General features: G+C 38.3%; 3 protein-coding genes across 3 annotated transcripts; all 3 read right to left on the reverse strand.

The window, feature by feature from the left end:
• Positions 1 to 1,368: 1,368 nt before the first annotated feature.
• On the reverse strand, positions 1,369 to 9,377 carry MONOS_14288 (uncharacterized protein; the record flags this gene model as incomplete). Its single annotated transcript, XM_067867076.1, has 3 exons — positions 1,369 to 4,816; positions 4,869 to 5,298; positions 5,390 to 9,377. The coding sequence occupies 3 exons, from the start codon at positions 9,375 to 9,377 to the stop codon at positions 1,369 to 1,371; spliced, it is 7,866 nt and encodes a 2,621-aa protein (XP_067733702.1).
• A 2,029-nt stretch (positions 9,378 to 11,406) lies between these two features.
• On the reverse strand, positions 11,407 to 16,220 carry MONOS_14289 (putative metallopeptidase family M24 containing protein; the record flags this gene model as incomplete). Its single annotated transcript, XM_067867077.1, has 13 exons — positions 11,407 to 11,685; positions 11,781 to 11,852; positions 11,961 to 12,511; positions 12,710 to 12,881; positions 12,995 to 13,738; positions 13,938 to 14,255; positions 14,436 to 14,702; positions 14,836 to 14,956; positions 15,012 to 15,298; positions 15,383 to 15,711; positions 15,796 to 15,918; positions 15,995 to 16,046; positions 16,125 to 16,220. 13 exons carry the CDS (start codon positions 16,218 to 16,220, stop codon positions 11,488 to 11,490), a joined length of 3,330 nt encoding a protein of 1,109 aa, XP_067733703.1. The 3' UTR covers positions 11,407 to 11,487.
• A 123-nt stretch (positions 16,221 to 16,343) lies between these two features.
• MONOS_18555 (putative ribonuclease P protein subunit p30) lies at positions 16,344 to 17,832 on the reverse strand. Its single transcript, XM_067871585.1, has 7 exons — positions 17,742 to 17,832; positions 17,556 to 17,682; positions 17,413 to 17,509; positions 17,269 to 17,355; positions 16,953 to 17,212; positions 16,721 to 16,800; positions 16,344 to 16,625 (listed from the first exon to the last, which is right to left on the reverse strand). Exons 1-7 carry the CDS (start codon positions 17,815 to 17,817, stop codon positions 16,561 to 16,563), a joined length of 792 nt encoding a protein of 263 aa, XP_067733704.1. The 5' UTR covers positions 17,818 to 17,832; the 3' UTR covers positions 16,344 to 16,560.
• Between the last annotated feature and the right edge of the window lie 633 nt (positions 17,833 to 18,465).

The raw sequence follows: 18,465 nt of genomic DNA on the forward strand, positions 1-18,465 counted from the left end.
GACGGCAAGAATAAAGATGCTATAATTGATTTTGTGCTCCGCAATTGCGACCCAAACAAGCGATGAAGAAGCCACGATTCGAGTTGAAACATCATCATTTTTTATTTTTTTGGCCGACTTGTTGAATGCACTGCTCGAATTGTTTGCTAACGGCTCGGGAGGAACATGCTTTGAGTCTGGGACACGAACGGGAGGATTCCGTCGTATATCTATTTTTGACCTTCGGATTTGGAGAGGCGTGAAAAGCAGCAAAGCAAGGGAGTTGCTCATGGAAGGGGCATTTGCGAAGCTGGGAATGCTCGAGCCGACACGAGGCAGCAAGGTCGAAGGGATATTCGATTTTCTTTTTTTTTGGTGCATTTCCAATCAATTGGTCATCTGAGGGTTTTGGCTCAAAAGGCTCAAATGGATGGAATCCATGAAATGGAGCATCATTCATTTCAATACACATCAGACAACCTTTTATTTTCTCTTGAAAGTGCTTCATTCTATCTGAAGAAGCAAAGGCAACAGCGAAGCAGAAATAGAGAGAGAGAGAGAGAAAAACATTTGCCAAACATCTTTATTATTTATGATTTGAGGAGGCATTTCGATTTTCATTCCTGAAAATTGGATCAAAAGCGTTTTCGTGAAGCGCTCAGCAAAACGGACTTGAGGCGAGTCATTTTTATTGATTTATTGGTGGCAGGATGCAGAATTGCGATGACACGAAGGGGAAAAGCAAAGCTGGAGGTTTTGGAAGCCAGAAGGATTTTGTGTTTTTCATCAGTGTTTCATTCTATCGCTTGATGTGTGAGCGGCAATGCGAATCTTGCCCGATCTTTGTTTTGGAGAGAAAAGAAATGCATTTCTCTCTCTCTGTATATGTGCATGTGTTACAATTCAATGGAAGAATTCAGAAATGGGCAGAAACGGCACATGGCCCATTCAAGATTTATCTGGAATCGCTTTTGTTCGTTTGCTTCAACTCTTTTGAAGGCTGATTCTCTCTCACTCTTGCACAAAAAGCTTCGATATTGTCTTTGACTCAATATTTCCGTGATTAATTTTTTAAATGGATTTTTCTGTGGAAGTGCAAAAGGACATGAGGAATGGAATGGCAGGAAAGAAGCAGCACTGGGAAATGAAGGGTTGCTCCAAGCCTATGAACAGGAAAAGGATGGATGGTGATGTGAAGACATTCAAATGGAACAGGGAAAAATAAAAAAAGGAAAGTCAAAAACAAAAGCCATTTGGCACAAAAACATCAAAAAAAGAAAAAGAAAAAGAAATATAAGGAATGCTGCATTGCGATGTGCTTGAAGCAGACAGAAATACGAGAAAAATGGGCAGTTGAAGAGCCAGCCCCACTTTGATCGTGCCCTGCTTCTAGTTGCGATTTTCAAGTATTTCGCTTTCGCTGCAAGCAAGTTCACTCGATGCACCTCTGCCAGACTGCTGGCTATCCATTGTGCGATCGATGGCATCTGAGGCTGTGAGGACCATCGCTCCCGGCGGAAAATGCTGGAAGAGCTCTCTTTTGAGGGTTGCGAGGGATGGGCGCTTCTGCGAAAGGCTGTTGAGGCAGTTTTCAAGCACAGAGCAGAACGACGATTGCCCCGCGCTGCCCAGGACTGGCCTCTCCCCATTCACGATCTTCTGCCCTGCCACCTCTGCCTCATAATCACCAAACGGAACCTGGAGCGTCAGACACTCCCACACCATCATCCCGATCGAGAATGCCACCGACTCCTTGGTTGCACCCATCTTCTTGTTGATCAGCAACTCAGGCGCCTTCCACCTCAAACACTCTTTTTTGAAGTCATCCTCATCCTCAAAGGCAGACGAGGGCAGGGAGTCATCATCTTCGTCATTCTCACTTGCGGACGTCACAACAGTTGACGAAGAGATGGATGATGAATCTGAGTCATCATCAGACAATAAATCGGAGTGCATCACGATGCAGATGACCATGTGCTCAGAGAACAACACAATGTGAGGACTCAAACTGGATAATGATTGGAGAGGATTTTCCATCTCGTCAAATGAGTGAAGTGCTCCATTTGCCACCCAGAACAGGATCTGAGCAGCTGTCTGCTCCCTTTCCTGCAGAGTGCCAATCGCCATCTCTTTTGTCTTATTCCTTCCATGGAGCAACATGAACAGCGAATCCCTCAGATCCACAATCAATTTCTCATGTGGAGATGAACAGGCCATTGCATCCACCAAGTTCGACATTGATGAGGTGGTTGGGCAAAGATCCTCTCTCTGAACAAAAGTCGAATCAGAATCAGTTGTTGAAGTGGATGAAATCGATGGAGAAGGAGTTCGCTTTCTCGTCTCTTCTTCCTCTTCCTTCTCATCAACCTTCTCCAGTGCCCATTGAGGGATCTTGTCTGAATCTCTGCCCAAAATGTATTCAGTCGATCCACTCTCGGATAGAAGATGCTCTGAAGACTCAGAATGCTGCATCTGCTTCCCATACACCCTCTTCTTTATCCTCTCATCATTCCTCTTCTCTGCGTCTCTCTCAGCTCTTCTCCACTGCTCCTCAGGCGACATCTCCATTGTCACCATCTCAAATGCCTTCGGATCCTTTCTGATGTTATCATTCACAATCTCTCTCAGATCTTCTGCTTCATTCTTAACCTTTCTCCAGCGTACAGCCAGAACAATAACAACAACAAGCAGAAGCGCAACAAATACAACACATACAATCACAACGATTGGCCAAATCGATTTCCCTTCTTTTCCTCCTTCAACAATCCTTTCATCTCCCTTTGGATCAGTCTCGCTCCTGTTCTTCAGGATGAACGACTCCGTTGCCGAGGGAGAATGGCCATCTCCAAACAAGATGCACACCCTCACTTCTGCACTCGCCTCTGCTCCCCTCACCATCTCCAACCCAATTGTGCCATGCACTTCCTCTTCACTCACAAACCCAGACTCACTTATCTCGTGTGTCTCCATCTGCTCCACATCCCCCACCGACGAAACAACCCGAAACGACAGGTCGCATGGCAGAAGAAGTGTGCCCCTGAACACAACATCCAGCACCCCTTCCTTCTCCTCTGTCTCCACCGATCGGAGTGTGGGGATGAACAATGGCGATGCTCGCTCCTCAACAATCCCCATCAAACTGCATCCATCATTCAGAATCCAAAGGGAGGAATTCTTCTCTTGCCCATCTCCTCCCTTCAAGCTCATGATATTCAGCTGAGCAGAATCCGAGCACAATATGTTTCTCCGAGCTGAGGGATATTTTCCAATCGATGGATTGTTGCTCACAAACTCTCCTTTCTCAAACACCACATTCCCTCCACTCACTGACAATCCCCCTTTCTTGCTGTTTCTCATCGAAGTCACTTTCATCTCCACTTCACTCTTCTCAAATTCAACCATTGACCCATTCCACTTGCATATCTCCTCTCTTCTTTCTCCTTCATTCTGCTCATTTCTTGATCTCTCTTCATTCTCTTCCTCTTCTCCATCAAACTCACAACAATCAACATTCACACACTCACACTTGCACACACTCACCATCCATCCTCTCTCCTCTTTCCCCAAACACATCCTCATCGAGCAATTCATCAAATCCACTCTTTCTGCACAATCAACGATCTTCACAATGCTCCCTCTGTTCTGTCTGGTGATATTGCTCATCGACATCTCCTTCGCCTCCATCTTTGCTTTCTTCGCATCAACAATCCTTCCATCCTCGCTCTCGATATCGCTCATCCTCAGCTGATATATCACAGCCTTGCTCCCTTCACAGACTGACAATATCTCTCGTGAAGTGGAAACACAGCTGACAACACATTTCTCCATCTCCAGCTCTCCACTCTCCACTTCCACAATTGTGCTGTTCAAAAGTGCCATCATTCCAACACTCTTCCACCAACACTCGCTCACCCCCAATGTTCCATTCTTCACTTTCACAATGGATGAATGCTCTGATTCAAAGCTCAACCCAAACAAGAATTCACATTTCTCCACAGCACTCTCATTCACAGACACAACCACACTCCCTTCATCCCCCACAGCCTCCATCTTTCCATCAAGATGGATTGTCGATCGAGTCTTCTTCAGACTCTTCACATTCATATCCCCAATCACACACTCTCCCCCAATCGCCCCTTCTCCATCAATCAGAAGCATATTTACAATGCCTCTTTGAATGTGCTTCACAGCACTGTCAATGCTCAGGCAAGGATTGTTCTGTGCCCCACATTGTCTGTCATCTCTTCCACTTGCAGAGACAAACACCTGCTGGCCATAATAGAATGTGATCAGAGGGATCAGATCAACATCATCCCTTTCCTTGTCAGACCCACAGATGGAGTTGGAGGATTTCAGGGCATCCTGGCTGAGATCCAGCACAAACAATGTCTCGTTGATCTGTTCGGCAATCGACTCGCATCTGATGAACACATCCTTCCCCACAAATGCCTCGTTGCCCCCAAACCTCACATTCTCCATCCTTATCCCAACAGGCCCGAATCCACTGGCTCCACCCTCATTCGGGTCAAGTGCATCAACCATCACCCCTCCTCCTCTCCCCTTCACCCCCGAGCACGAGCACATCCCCAACGAGCATCCAACAACCCTCACTTCTGATTCTCCTCTCTTCAGGCACACTTTCATCCCTCCTCCTTCCTCGCTCATTTCACTCCTGCAGCTCGAAACCGAACACCCCTCCAACACACACTCCATTGCCCTCGCAAATGAATCCACACTCAACACCCCTGCTCTGTTTTCTCCATTTGTGATGTTTGTGAACGAAGACCCATTCACTTTTATCACCACTTTTTCGTTGTTTGAATGCCTGTTTTCTCCCCTGTTTAACCCTCTTTTGGCTTTTCATCCCATTCGTCTGCTCATCGTCAAACATCGATATCAGACTTCTCTCTTTCACCCCAACATTCGAGATGTTCACATCCTCCACAATCACCTCCATTGTTGCCGCTGCACTGAAAGCGATGAACCCTTTCAATTTGTCAACCGCATCCAACGAACATCCTTGAACAACAACTCTGCCTCCATTCACTTTCATCACACAAAATCCTGCATCTGCCATTCCATTCAATGAACCAAATGAGCAATCCACGACTGATAAACAGATGTTTGCTCCTGATGATTCGATCAATATCTCATGATGGATGTTTGGATTTGGATTCGAGAATGACAAATTTTCCAGTGTCAGACTCACACAAGATGATATTAATGAACCACCAATCAAATCATTCTCATCTTCATCACTGATTATCACTGCTGTGCCTTTCATTGTTCCTTCAATCACCACTTTTTGTGACTCTGAATCTTGTGAAGCCGGTGGTGATGAAGAAAATGAAGAAAAATGATATGGAATGTTTCAATAATCCAGAATCCACAATGCTGATGTGGGATTCACCTTCATCAAGTGGTTCATATCTCAGTGATATCAAGTGGTCAATCGATGAACATGGTGCCTCAGAAAAGCCACATCCACTGAAGTCTCCTCCTCCATCTTTCGAAACAAACCCATTCCCACTCCAATTAGACCACAAATACACAACCAATGGAATCACATATCCCTCCTCTCCTGTTGTCTTCCTCTCCCATCCGCACAGCTCATCCAATGATCCCAACTCCCCTTCACTCATCTCCCATTTGAAGTGCTCCTTGTTCACAATCTTGCTCAGAACCCATCCTGAAACAAACATGTTCTTCCCTTTCCAAGCATTGCATTGACTGAATATCATTCCTTCGAGCACAAATGATCCCATTTGTTCAGGCAGTTCGGCGAATACCGCTCCTCCTAATCCTCCTTTTTTCTCTGAACTATCCTCTGATGGAACTTCACATTCAGACAAATTCACATTTTTCATTTCCAAACTTCCTCCACTTCCAACTGATATCATCATCCCTCCTCCTTTCATCTCACTTCCACCTGAGCAGATCGAGGACAAATTGCTTTCTTCAATATTCACACATCCACCTTCCTTCATCCCAACATTCAAACATCCCCCTCCTCCACTTCCACCTGCCACATTCACCTCCACTCCAATCACCCTGCTGTTCAAAATCTCCAATTCAACTCCACTTGTCATTGATATTGGAGATTTCTCATTCATTGTCACTCCCCCTTCCATCACAAATCCATCAACAATCAGTTCTCCACCCTCAATGTTTATCACATTATATCCGATCTTTCCATCAGTCAATGCCCCACCCTCAAACGAGACTGAACAGTTCGTCATGTTGATTGTTGATGTTGAGTGAATGAATGCACTTCTCCTTGAATTCAACTGATCTTTCACAACAAATGAAAGTCTGCTCATTGCCAGTGAACTCGAACATCCCACAAGCCAGTCTTGTGTGGCTGATCCTTCATCACTCACATTCACCTGCTTCCTCTCCCCTTCCTCTGATGATGATGCTATTCTGCCTGAAATACTCACACCAAATAAAGAAATTTTAATTTCATCCCTTATTGACGAAGATGAGACAACCTCAATTTCATTTGAACTTTCACTCAACCTTGAATTCGCACAATAATCAACTGTCAAACACCTGAATGCATCAAATCCACAATGGTTGTGATCCATCCCATTTCTGCCACTCCAATCAACAATCACCTTTGTCCCCATTTTGCACAAATACACAAACAGCGGAATCACTCCGCTTTCATCCCCATTTTCACTCCCACTCAGCTTCAGCACATCTGATGGAATGGCGCTTGTGTCAAAGAATGCAAATGAGCTGGCATTCACTTTTGACTCCAAAAGCACACCACTCCCACAGCTCACAAACACATCCTTCCCATATTCTGCCACATTCCCATTCACTTTCGAAAACTTCACATTCTGCCCAATTGTCAATCCACATCCCTCACTCTCCATCAGCACAAACATCCCTCCTCCTCTCCCTCCTCTCCCTCCATTCCCTCCATTATTCTCTGCCTTGCATCCATCGATGATGCAGGTTCCGTTTAATGTGCATTTGCTGCTTTCTTGGAGGAAAACACACAGACCGCCTCCGTTATTGCTTGAGGAGACATTTTCAAAATGACAGTCTTCAGCGATAATGCCGAACGAGAATGTTCCATGAGCTTCGATAACCCCTCCATTTCCCGATATCCTTTGGATCAAAGAAAAGTTTGTGTTCACCATATTCAGAACTGAGCCAGGCTGATTCACATTGCATGCGATGAAACTGTCAGACAAGAAATTCATGCCAGCAATTCCGACTCCTGACAATTCCACATTCCCTGCGCATAAGCGCATGAAAGATGCTTGAAGCTGCAATGTGTTGTCAACCGATGATATTTCGCATTCGTCCATTGTCAACGATCCATCGCCATCCATCACCACAAAAGGCATGCTTTTCCCACTCTCTGCATTCGCTTGGAGCATTGTCACTTTCTGAACACTAAAGGCTCCGGATGAAACATGAAAGACAGACTCCAACGATGAAGAAGATTGCACAACACACTCATTCTTTGACAGTCCACAAACACTGAAATTGTTGGAAGCTATTGATATTTGTTCTTCTTGGAACACACTTGGTCGCAGGATCAGAGTTTTGTTTGAATTGCTTGTTGTTCTCTCAAGTGAATATTTGATTGAACGGCACAAAGGTGCAAAACCACATTGTTCATAATCAATCCCCACTGAATAATCAGCTGTTATTTGGTGATTGTTTTCATAATCGCTCAGCCACGAACTCAGATCTGAAATTTCAGTGCATTTGTAGTCTCCATCATCGCATCTTGTAATTCTTGGGGATTCACTTGAAGAGAAACAATCAGAAATGTTATTTTCCTCGATTTCCTTCCACTGTTGATAATCCCATAAGTGAATATCATGCCCATATACGCTGTTTTCAGCTGTGTTATTATGGAAAAGGCAATATTTGATATTTATTGAAGGCATATCGGAAGTTTCTTCTTCAGAAAAAAGGATACAAGGAGCAAAGCCTTCGCTCCTGCAATTCTGCATCAAACAGTTTGATATCAATATCGATGTGCTTACGTGCCAGAAATATGTAACCGATGCGTACGAGCTTGAACTAGCATTATCAAAAAAGCAAGAAACTACATGACATGGATTGACTTTGCATGAAGCCCAATAAAAGCAAGTTTTGCTTTGAGATGAACAATTTGTAATAGAAGTTGCAAAAATTACTCCTGAATCAATATAATTTAGTTTAAATCCACCTGTTTCTCCTGGTGCTGAACATTCGTTCACAATACATTTTTCAGAAACAAATTTTCCTGTAGATGAAAACATCGAAACAGCTCCCGTATCAGTTTTTGAAGAACATTGAATGAACAAACAACTGTGCAAAATAATTGATGCATTTTTATTACCAAACAAAGCACCACCTGTTTCATCGCTTTGAACATTGAACGTGTCATCGTTAAACTCATTTTCTCCTTCTGAAAATGGTTGTCTTTCATGATAAGTTGTGTAGCATTTCAGAAATGAGGAATTATTGCAGCGAAAAGAGATCTTTGCTGGCGAAAGAATGCCTCCAGAATACGGACTCTCACAACCAATCATCATTGTGCTTTCCACCAAGACTCTTTCAGAACGTCCAATTCCTTTGTTGTATTTTCTCATTGTTTTTTGCAAAGTGATGTTTTGGAACAAAGCATCAGACACAGACACTGATGAAAGACAACTCGAAGAAAGAAATGGACCACTGCCAAAAACTTCAAATGAAGAAAACATCGAAGAAGACAAGCACAACTCGCTGCCATGAGGAAGAACATCCTTTGAATGATGAGCTATCAAAGACGATAATTGGCGATCCTGAACCACAAAACCGAAAGAGATGTTTCTGAGAGATACTCGGCCTGCGAATGAATGAAGCAGATTTTTCGATTGCGGGATCGCATTGAACGAGCAACAGCAAATGTCCAATTGTGAATTCAGTTCGAGAGATGCAAAATGCCCCTCAGAATATAAGTTATAGGAAAGGGCAGATGAACAAATGGTGGAGTTTGTGAGAATCAAAAATGAGAGTTCATTTTTGATTTCCTCTTGTTTTCTCTTCTCGTGATTCGTTTGGCCAAAAGACAAGCCATGATCACCTGAATTCATAATTGTTGTTGCATGGTGGCAACAACCAATTCCCTCAAGGCTGTTTCCAAAAGCCACGAAAGAAAAGATAAGACACGATGAAATGAGCAGATTCATCGAATGCTGATTATGCACAACCAGATTATATGTCGGATCCGAATAGACATAATGATTTTTCTCCCGATTCATTTTGATTTTCTTTGAAAGCGAAAAATCGAAAAGCAAGCAAAAACAAAAAACAATATCGAGCCAATATTCATTGCAACATGAAGAATTTTTCAGAAAACAATAAAAGATGATTTTTTCACAATGGGAGCAATGATAATTTATCATTTGCTAAAATTTAAAAATAAAGAGAATTATTTTTCAAAGAAGAATCCAATTTCTTTTCTGTACAAGCCAAAAACAACTGATTTTTTCCCCGTTGCATGTTCCGAATGAATACCAATTGTTCATGAAAGGAACAATTTCCCCACACAGAATAATCTATTTTCTGCCTGGGAATATCAACACAAAAACTCCAATAATGACATTGTTCAAATTCAGAAATCGGTTTCCAACAGATCAATCCATTCAATAATTTATTTATTCGAAAAAGTTAAAGAAGAAGAAGTCAAAGAAGAAGAACAACCTTCAGAACTGAAAGGCTGAACGATAGAATGAAAGAATATCAGAATAGTTGGGCAGATTCAAAAGCTGAATTTGTGATGAAAAATTTCTGAACAGAGTCAGTTTGCATTTTGAATGTTTTGATAAAATCCACAAATTTCAAATGAATTCAAACAATGAGATGTTGAAAAATCTTTTTCTTTCTTTTTGTTTTGAATTGACCATTTGTTGTGATGAAAGTGTTGAAAACAAACCAAACAATGAAATTGCCAAAGAACAACAGCCAAAGCGATTGTCTGTGATTTCCAAAGTGAAGACCACTTCCTTTTGTGGATTGAGCATCTTTGTTGTTGCTGTCTGTTGCCTTTGGAGACTCCTGCATTCAGAAGCATTGAGAATGGAAATAATGCTCATCATTCTTTTTTTGAAACAAGCAAACCGAAATGCCTCCAAAATTTTTTGAGTGCAAACAAAAGGAAACAAAGCAAGAATCAAAGTTGGAAATAGAAAATTACAGGACTTTGAACATTTCATCAAGGCATCCAAAGAAAGGGCGTTGTATTTATCTTTTTCTCAGAAAAATGCCTGTGTGTCTGAAATGCAATCAGCTTTGTTGCAGCAGCTCCAACACAAAGAATCCCAATGGCTTTTTGGCGAGTTGATGTTGAATTATTGGAACAAGATGGTTGATGATCTTTTTTTGAAGAAAACACAACATCGTCTTCTGTGCGTCTCACATGCAGAAATGCATATTCCATCAATCCTTCTTTGTGAGGGTTTCTTTCGTCAGACAACAAAATGAATGCGTTGCTGTGATCTGTTTGGATTTGGAGAACAACGCTTTTCCCAAACATATTATTGTCTCATCAACCACTTGGGGATGATGAGAAGTGAGTTGTTTCAGAATAAGATGACATTTCACAAAGTGAAATCGGCAAAACCAAATGGATCGTATTATTTCATCATTGCATTGACTGTGCTGACATGATGGTGGTGCTTGATGTTTTCATGGGACTTTTGCTCGTTGCAATGGTTTGCTGAATGCTCCAAATGTGAATAACAAACAACTGAGTGCATTTATTATTTGATTGATTTGTTTTGTTTTTTCAAAAGAATTTCAATTTGCATGCCTGGTTGCATTATCATGTGTTATTTTGAATCGATTGTATTGGTGAGATTTTTTTTTCAGAATGACTTTTTTGGAAGAAACTGAGAAATTCATGGGTGTGCACTTCTTGAAAAGGAACAAATTTGGAGTCAATACTGAATATGGAAATGGATTTCGAACAACAGATTGTTGGATAAAGAGTGAAAGGAAGATTATTATAGAAGTTAAAAATTGAAAACTATAATTTTTTCCCAAACATTTAAAAAAAGAAAAATATGTAAATTGTGATTAATGAAAAATACGAAAAAAAAAAACATTTTGATTATAAGTTTTCCACTGGCTTGTGTGAAGATGTTGCTATGGCAAAAAAGAAAATGGGTTAGAAAAAAAGATCAAAATTTTACAAAAACTCTATTTTTGCCAATGAATGTGATCCGTTTTGGCTGGTAAGATCTTTTTATCATTGACGCATCGCTCATGATAATATTCGATATTGATTAAAGAATAATAATCATTCTTTTGCGAATGAAAAACTTTTAAAATAGAAAATATATGTTTTTTATCCAAAAACAAAAATATCAAATTTGAATTTTTTTGTTATAAAGAATTGATTATTGAAAATGTGATTCATAAAAAATAGTTCAATTTGCTTCTTCCTCAAGCCTCTATTTCAAATAAATATCCAATAAAAAAAGAAAGGATGGAAGAAAACAAAAAACTTTTCATTTATCTTCTACCAAAACGTTCCATATCAGCCTTTCTTGCTTCCTCTTCCAATTCATCCCAGTCTTTTCCTTCTTCCTCTTCTTCATCAGGTTCGAATTCACTTTCTTCTTCTTCATCGCTAACGTAATCACTTGAAAACTCATCGCTGTCATGCTCTGATGCATCGTCACTTCCTTCTTCATCTTCCTCATCTTCATCCTTAAAATAATTGGTTTTTATATTTCATAAATTAAAAAGTTTTCAGAATTTTGTTGAAAAGGAAATTCACAAAAAAAAAATATAATCAAGCAAACCCCATTTTCAGAAGCGTTTGGATCATATTCACTTTCTTCTTCCACTTCTTTTTCTTCCTCTTCAGGATCAGGCTAAAAAGTGATTCAAATATTTTTGAAAAAAAATAGAATCATCAATTAAAATACATATCGATATATCGAAACATTATCCAAACAAAAATATATTAGTTCAATCCATACCTCTAAGAAAGACCATCCACCTTCCTTTTCGAATCCCTCTGGATCGGCTCTGATGTCTGACAAAATCTTTACCCAGTTTAACGTTCTAACTCCTTCGTAATGAGGAATATGCAACGAATCCAACCATTTTTTGATCATATCAATCTTCTTCATATCAATTGATTTCACAGACTGAGGATTACGCTTTAATGACTTAAATATAACGACCATATCGCAATTACGAAGTGAAAAGTCAACACGCTCAAAGTAAATCAGCTGTATCTCATCTAAGAATATAACAGTGAAAGGGAATGTAACAAGCTCCACCAAGCAATGCTGAGTTGGCATATGAAATGCCATTTCCTTTTGAGACACGCCATGAAATCCCAACTTTGTCGAAGGGATATCAAACAATATCTGCTGGCTTCCACCAGTTGATGCAAGTGTTTCTGTATATTGCTCTATACGTCTTGCAAAGTTCTTGAATGAATTGTTAATCCTCTTTTTCTGTTCCTGTTCTCTTCGTTCTTCTTCAATTTCATCTACATCATAGCTTCGCATTGACCTGGCATCTGCATTTTTAAGGAGTGATAATTAGTATATGTTAATAAAAATAAGAGAAAAGAAATATGTTAATAAATAGTTAAACTCCAACAAAATATTAATTCTGAATAGAAATATTTCTTTAAATTATAAACATTTTTTCAGATTTCTATTGTACAATAATAACATATCCATATTTTGATTATAGCATCCACTCATAAACACACCTAAAGCTCTTGATTGCTCGACAACTTCGACATAAAACTGAACATCTCTTGTTTTCTTTTTGTTGACGATGATGTCATTCCACAGATGAAAGTGTATCAGCACAATCAAATCATTATGCGCCAATTGAAGGAACGCTTGTCGAATATTACTGAATGGAAGTTGGATCTCATCCTAAAAAATATATTAATATCACAAAAAATACATTTAGCAGAAACAAAAATTTTATGTTAAATTACAGAGGTAAATCATTTCAAATTTGTCAAGAATTAAAAAATTGCACAAACCCCCTTGTTTGTTATGTATCTCAGACCATTAATGTGGCATTCCAACCTTCCGACAGTGTTCTTTTTGAAAGAAGGACGCGAAAACAATCTATCGAGTCCTGGCAACTGTGTGTCTGAGCTCAAAATCAGCTTCTCCTGCTTTGCCAATGAGGATTTATCTCTATCTGCTCGCTCTTTTGCACGAGTCTCCTTCAGCATCGTCTTCACCTGCCGCTCAAGTTGGACAACCTCCGCTTTGTTAGCAGAGCGGTACACGATTTCAGCCAGGAATATCTTATCTGGATGCTGAACTGCGCCAGGCGACACTGTTGCGCCGTCTCTCGCTGCCAGCGACAGTGTTGACTGCAACGTGCCTGACGTGTGTAGATTTATTCTCAGCGAGCTGAACAGATTTTCCTCAGCGTGCGAGACTGATTTGATTGTCGACATGTGAAGTGGAACTGGCACTCCGCAGATTGGCACAAACAACACTCCGTTGTCTCTGTCAATCGTTGCAGAAAGTTGTGGCCTGCTCAAATTTGGCTTGCCTCCTTTTTCCTGCATTCCTTGCAAGGTGCCAAGCACACCACCAGGAAGTGCAGATGCGATTGTCTGGCGAATAGTAGCGGGGATTGAATTGAACGCTTTGTAAGCCACAGGAATAGGCCTCTTCTCAATCTCCTTTAATATTTCGCTTCCTTTCAGAGAAGATGGAACAGAAGAAGAAGATGATGATGATGAAGCCTGGGGCTTTGTTGGTTCTCCCTGAAAATATTCAAAAATTTATCATTTAAAATATATAAAATTGAGAATAAGTTTTAAACAAAGATACAAATTATCGTTTTTTTTAAAAAAGCAAGATCGTAAGAATAAATTCAAAAGTCAACCATCCTTTCTCATTCTTTTCAATTTCAAAATTATCCAATAAACTCTTTCTCTTTTCCAAATTTTTCATCTGACAAACTGCTGTAGCAAATGAGATATCCCTTGGCGCACGAGAAGCACTTCGTGTAAGGATGACAGGATCAGCTCCGTTTGCAGAAATTAAGATTGTGTCTGACAGTAGTAAAGAATACAACTTCTTCTCTTTTTTGTTTGCTGATGCGGCAGTCTCCAAATGTCTGAATACAACGCGCACAATGACACATTCAGATGGGCTTAACGGGAATGATTTTGCTGCTGAAGAAGAAGAAGAAGTAGCTGAAGCTGAAGCTGAAGAAGATGCCGTTGAAAATGAAGGTAACTCTAATTTCCATTCCGGATCAATTGGCAGAATTCCGCTCTTCGATGTTGAGCACATTAAAAAATGCCACAGAATATTAAATGCAAATAGAGAAAATAATGAAAATTGAATAAAAAAGCATTTTAAATAAAAGAATTATAGTCGAAAAAATAAAAATTCATTCAATTTCATTGATTTCTTTTTTTTATTAAAAAGGCGGTCAAAATATATTCAGCATACAAGGTATCCGATTTCTGGATCGACGTGCTTTCTGATCCATTCGTTTGCCTTCTTCTCCAACTCTCCGTCATTTTCTTTTTCTTCTTGTTTATTCTCATTTCCGACAATTTGAAGTTCAATCAACGATTTCCTCAAAAATTGCTCCGCTTGCAGCCCAATTGAGGCAGTTGTCGATTCTTTGCTTCCTTCCCCTTCTCCTTCTGTCCTCAAAAGAGAAATAATGAAGTTCTCTGTTTTTAACAGCAATTTGTACAATTTCATTTGTTCCTGACAAGTCATTTTGAAAAAATACAAATAAATAGCATTTTCGAATGATTGAATCATATGCAGTCAGATATTGAAAACAGCAAGAAAAGAGTTATCATTTCTGGTATTTGACATCGACATTTCCTTTGCAAACCTCTGTGTTATTGATAAACAATGTACGACCAACATTCGTGCAATATCCTTTGTATCTAACACCCAATTCGCTTCTCATGCATTGAAAAGTCAGCATCTCCTTGTTTGGTGCCTCTTCCTTTCTGTTTCAATTAAAAAGAAAGTTGCGATAAAAAAAGTGTTAGATGCTCATCAAACCTTATCTGATCGTTTCCAGATTTTATTTGTGGAGCATAGCACTCTTCCATCTTTTCTGTCTGAACTGCATCTAAGAATTGCACTTCTGCAGCATTTTTTTCGTCTTCGCTTATTTCCTTCTTCAACTGTTCCTTTAGAGGTTTTGGATCCTCAATTGCTGCAGAAATGGCTTGAGAGATATCTTCCTCACTTTTAGCTTTATCTTCATCCACCATATCAAGAAGAGAACGAGTTGCCACTCTGTCCATTACAAGCCATGACAAATGCCCAGAGTCAACAATGGTATTCTAAAATTTTAAAATAATTTTTTTTCAAAGTTTTGTGTTTACAACATTTGATAATAAAAATTTTCAAAATTAATTATATCAAACTACTTCGTCCTCATCTTTTGCACGTAACAAAGACAAGACTCCAGTTGCAATATTTACGCTTTGAGCTTTTTCAATTGATCCCATAGCCTTTTGCACGCGTTTTGCAAAAGCCTTCTTTGGAGCAAATGGAATTTCTCCAACTCTAACAGATTCACTCAAGCCCAATGAATCTATTTCTGCTTTCCAATATTCGTCAAATACTTGTTCAGCTGCCTCCGATTCTTTTGGATCCTTGTCTTTCCTTCCTTTTGATGATGGCATTGGAACACGTTTAACTTCAATCAAATTTTGTGCTGGATCTGCATTTTTCAATGGTTCTAATATATCGGCTATATATCATATTATTTTTATAATTCAATGGAACGCAACAATAGCAGCTTTTAATTCAACACGTTACGAAAAAGAAGTCAAACCTTTCTTTTCAGTGGCAAAAACAACAAGTTTGTCCTTTTTAATTGTGATCCACACATTTGGTAATTCATATCCAAAAATCCATATTTGAAGTACGTTAATTAAATGGTATGATTCATCCCCATCTGATGGAAAAAGATAATGAAATTAAAAAAAATATTCAAATATGAAGGAAGATAAAAACGAAAAAATTTATCATACCAAAAGGCGGAAGAGATATTATATCAGCATTTCCATATTGTTCAGAATTATCCTATTCGTTAAAATCAATATTATTTGAAGAATCAAAGCAAAATATTATTGTTTGCGGTTTTATTGAGAAGTTGTAAACTTTCCAATGCTGCAAAAATGTTCTAACATGATGCTCAAATATGTTTTTGTCAATTAGCACAGATGCCGAGCTTGTTGTAGCTGTTGGCGTTGACATGAAGAAAAAGAAATTTGAAGTTATTGATCTCAGCCATAATAAACATTTTTAACTTTCAAAATTCTTCGAATTATCTCATTTTTTTCCGAAGTCAATCTGGAATTAATAAATAGAAAACTTATAGCGCAATCTTCATTTTTATTTTTGGTAAATTTTTTGAAATATGATGTGTAAACGGACAAACAGTTCAATAAATACTCTTAAACGAAAAAAGAATTGAGTAAATAGAGTACACTTTAAACTCTAACAAGAACGTTAATCTCTTATCATGACACAATTCTCGCCATGAAGCAATAAAAATTCTCGATTGCATTGTTCGTTGACAAAATATTGCATTCTTTCAACTTGGATATTTTTTCTTTCTTGGAATAACCTCAATCATCCCATGATCAGCTCTTCTCGCAGCTTAATAATGTTTTCATAAAAGAATTTTAAAGAAATAGAAAATAAAATGATGCAAATAATGTCAATGTTAAATGTATCAATGATAATTTTTCAACCTCCAACAGAAAGTGCACTTGCTATATTGTTTCTGATACAAGATGGGATTGCTCGAGAAGGAAGCTCAACAATAGCAAGGCTGATAAGTCATGAAAAGAAAATATGTTCGGAAAATTACCAATGGAACGATAAAAATAGCAAAATTCGTTTAAAGCCAAGAAAGAATAAAGCAAAGATATTTTTATTTGAAAATTATTTTGTATGATAAAGAATGCAAAAGGAATTGCAAACAAATGCATTAAATCCAAAGGATTTTTCATTAGAAAAGGTAAATTCGCTCCAAAAGACAAAATTATCCCTTTGTTACGGGTAAGAATAATTAATTGTCGCAGATTAGAGATTAATTGCCTTCTGAATACAGAATTTGATAATGCATTTCCATAGCAGATCTCAAAATGCAACCCTCGTTTCAAAGCTCCTCGAACATGAGGGATTCGTGGCCTGTATGTCCATTGAGATTCTGCGTCTAACTGAATAATTTCAATTGGAAGCTTTAACATCAAATGAGTTAAAAAGAAATTGTTAAAATACATTTTAAAATTCAAACGTGAGTGCAAGCTGCTTTAAAAGTTGATTCTGTTTTTGGAGCCACTGCTACAATGTCAAAAGTTCGTAAAAAACTATTTTCTGGCTTCTGAATTGACCAAGAACAATTAAGAGTCATGAAATATAAGAAATATAAAAATCACACAATCCGTGACATAGCCGTATCCAATTCTAAAACTATCGTAACTCTCCGAAATAGTCTAATTCTTCCAACAAAACTTCCTCCAATTGAAGAAGAACTTCTTTTTTTCAAAAAAATTAATTGTTTTAATATTAAAAATACAAAACTGAATTGCATTTAAGGGAAACAAAAGCTCCTTCAGTCGTTGAAGATTAGGCTCTTGTGTTTTATATTGGTGGTGAGGTTTAAAGGAACCATCAACAACGTGATTTAATATTAAAGTCTTGTATCCTTCTGAAAAATCATTTATTCAACAATTTTTAAAAAAAAAACGTTTTAAATAAATGGCAAACGATTAATTGAATTCTTTATAAGTTTGAGAAGCTGCTGTTCATCAGATGAACTTAAAATATTGGCTTCACAATACATTTTTATTCTGTTTCTGAACCATAATAAAAAATTTCCAAGTTTGTTTTAAAAAAACTTATATGAATATTTGAAAAATTGATTTTGAACAAAATTTTCCATTTAAATGAGGAAAATATCATTTTTATTAATTTCAAAAGTTAGAAAAAGACGGGTTTTTTAGACATTCAATGGAAAAATAATATTACCTTTTTTATTCAAAAGACAAATTTTTGAAATGATAATTAATGAATTTGATTTCAACTTTTCAAAATATGTGTTCCGTTTTTTAAAGCTTAATTATTTTTATTCTTTTTGAAAAATCTGAAATGAATTCAACAAAATTCAATTGATGAATCCACAAATCCAATTAACATACCTTGCAAAATAAAAATGAATTGTGAAAATCATAAATTAAGTGAAACAAAATCAAAAGAAAAGAAAGCAAACAACAAAAGATAGTGCTTTGATAAAAACACTCCTCTTCTTTTTCAGCAATGAAACTAGATTTTGTTAAATTCTATAACACATATATAATTATAGCGCTTCAGCAACCGAAATCCCAATCTGATTCCACTTCTTTTCCATCCTCAGGACTATCTTGAATGAACATTGTTTTGTTGGCTTCAAGGTGCTTTCGTTCTTTTTACCTCTTTGTTGCTGAATAGATTC

Source organism: Monocercomonoides exilis (genome assembly GCF_001643675.1).
Source record: "Monocercomonoides exilis strain PA203 chromosome Unknown scaffold6-2077815, whole genome shotgun sequence".
Lineage (NCBI taxonomy): Eukaryota > Preaxostyla > Oxymonadida > Polymastigidae > Monocercomonoides > Monocercomonoides exilis.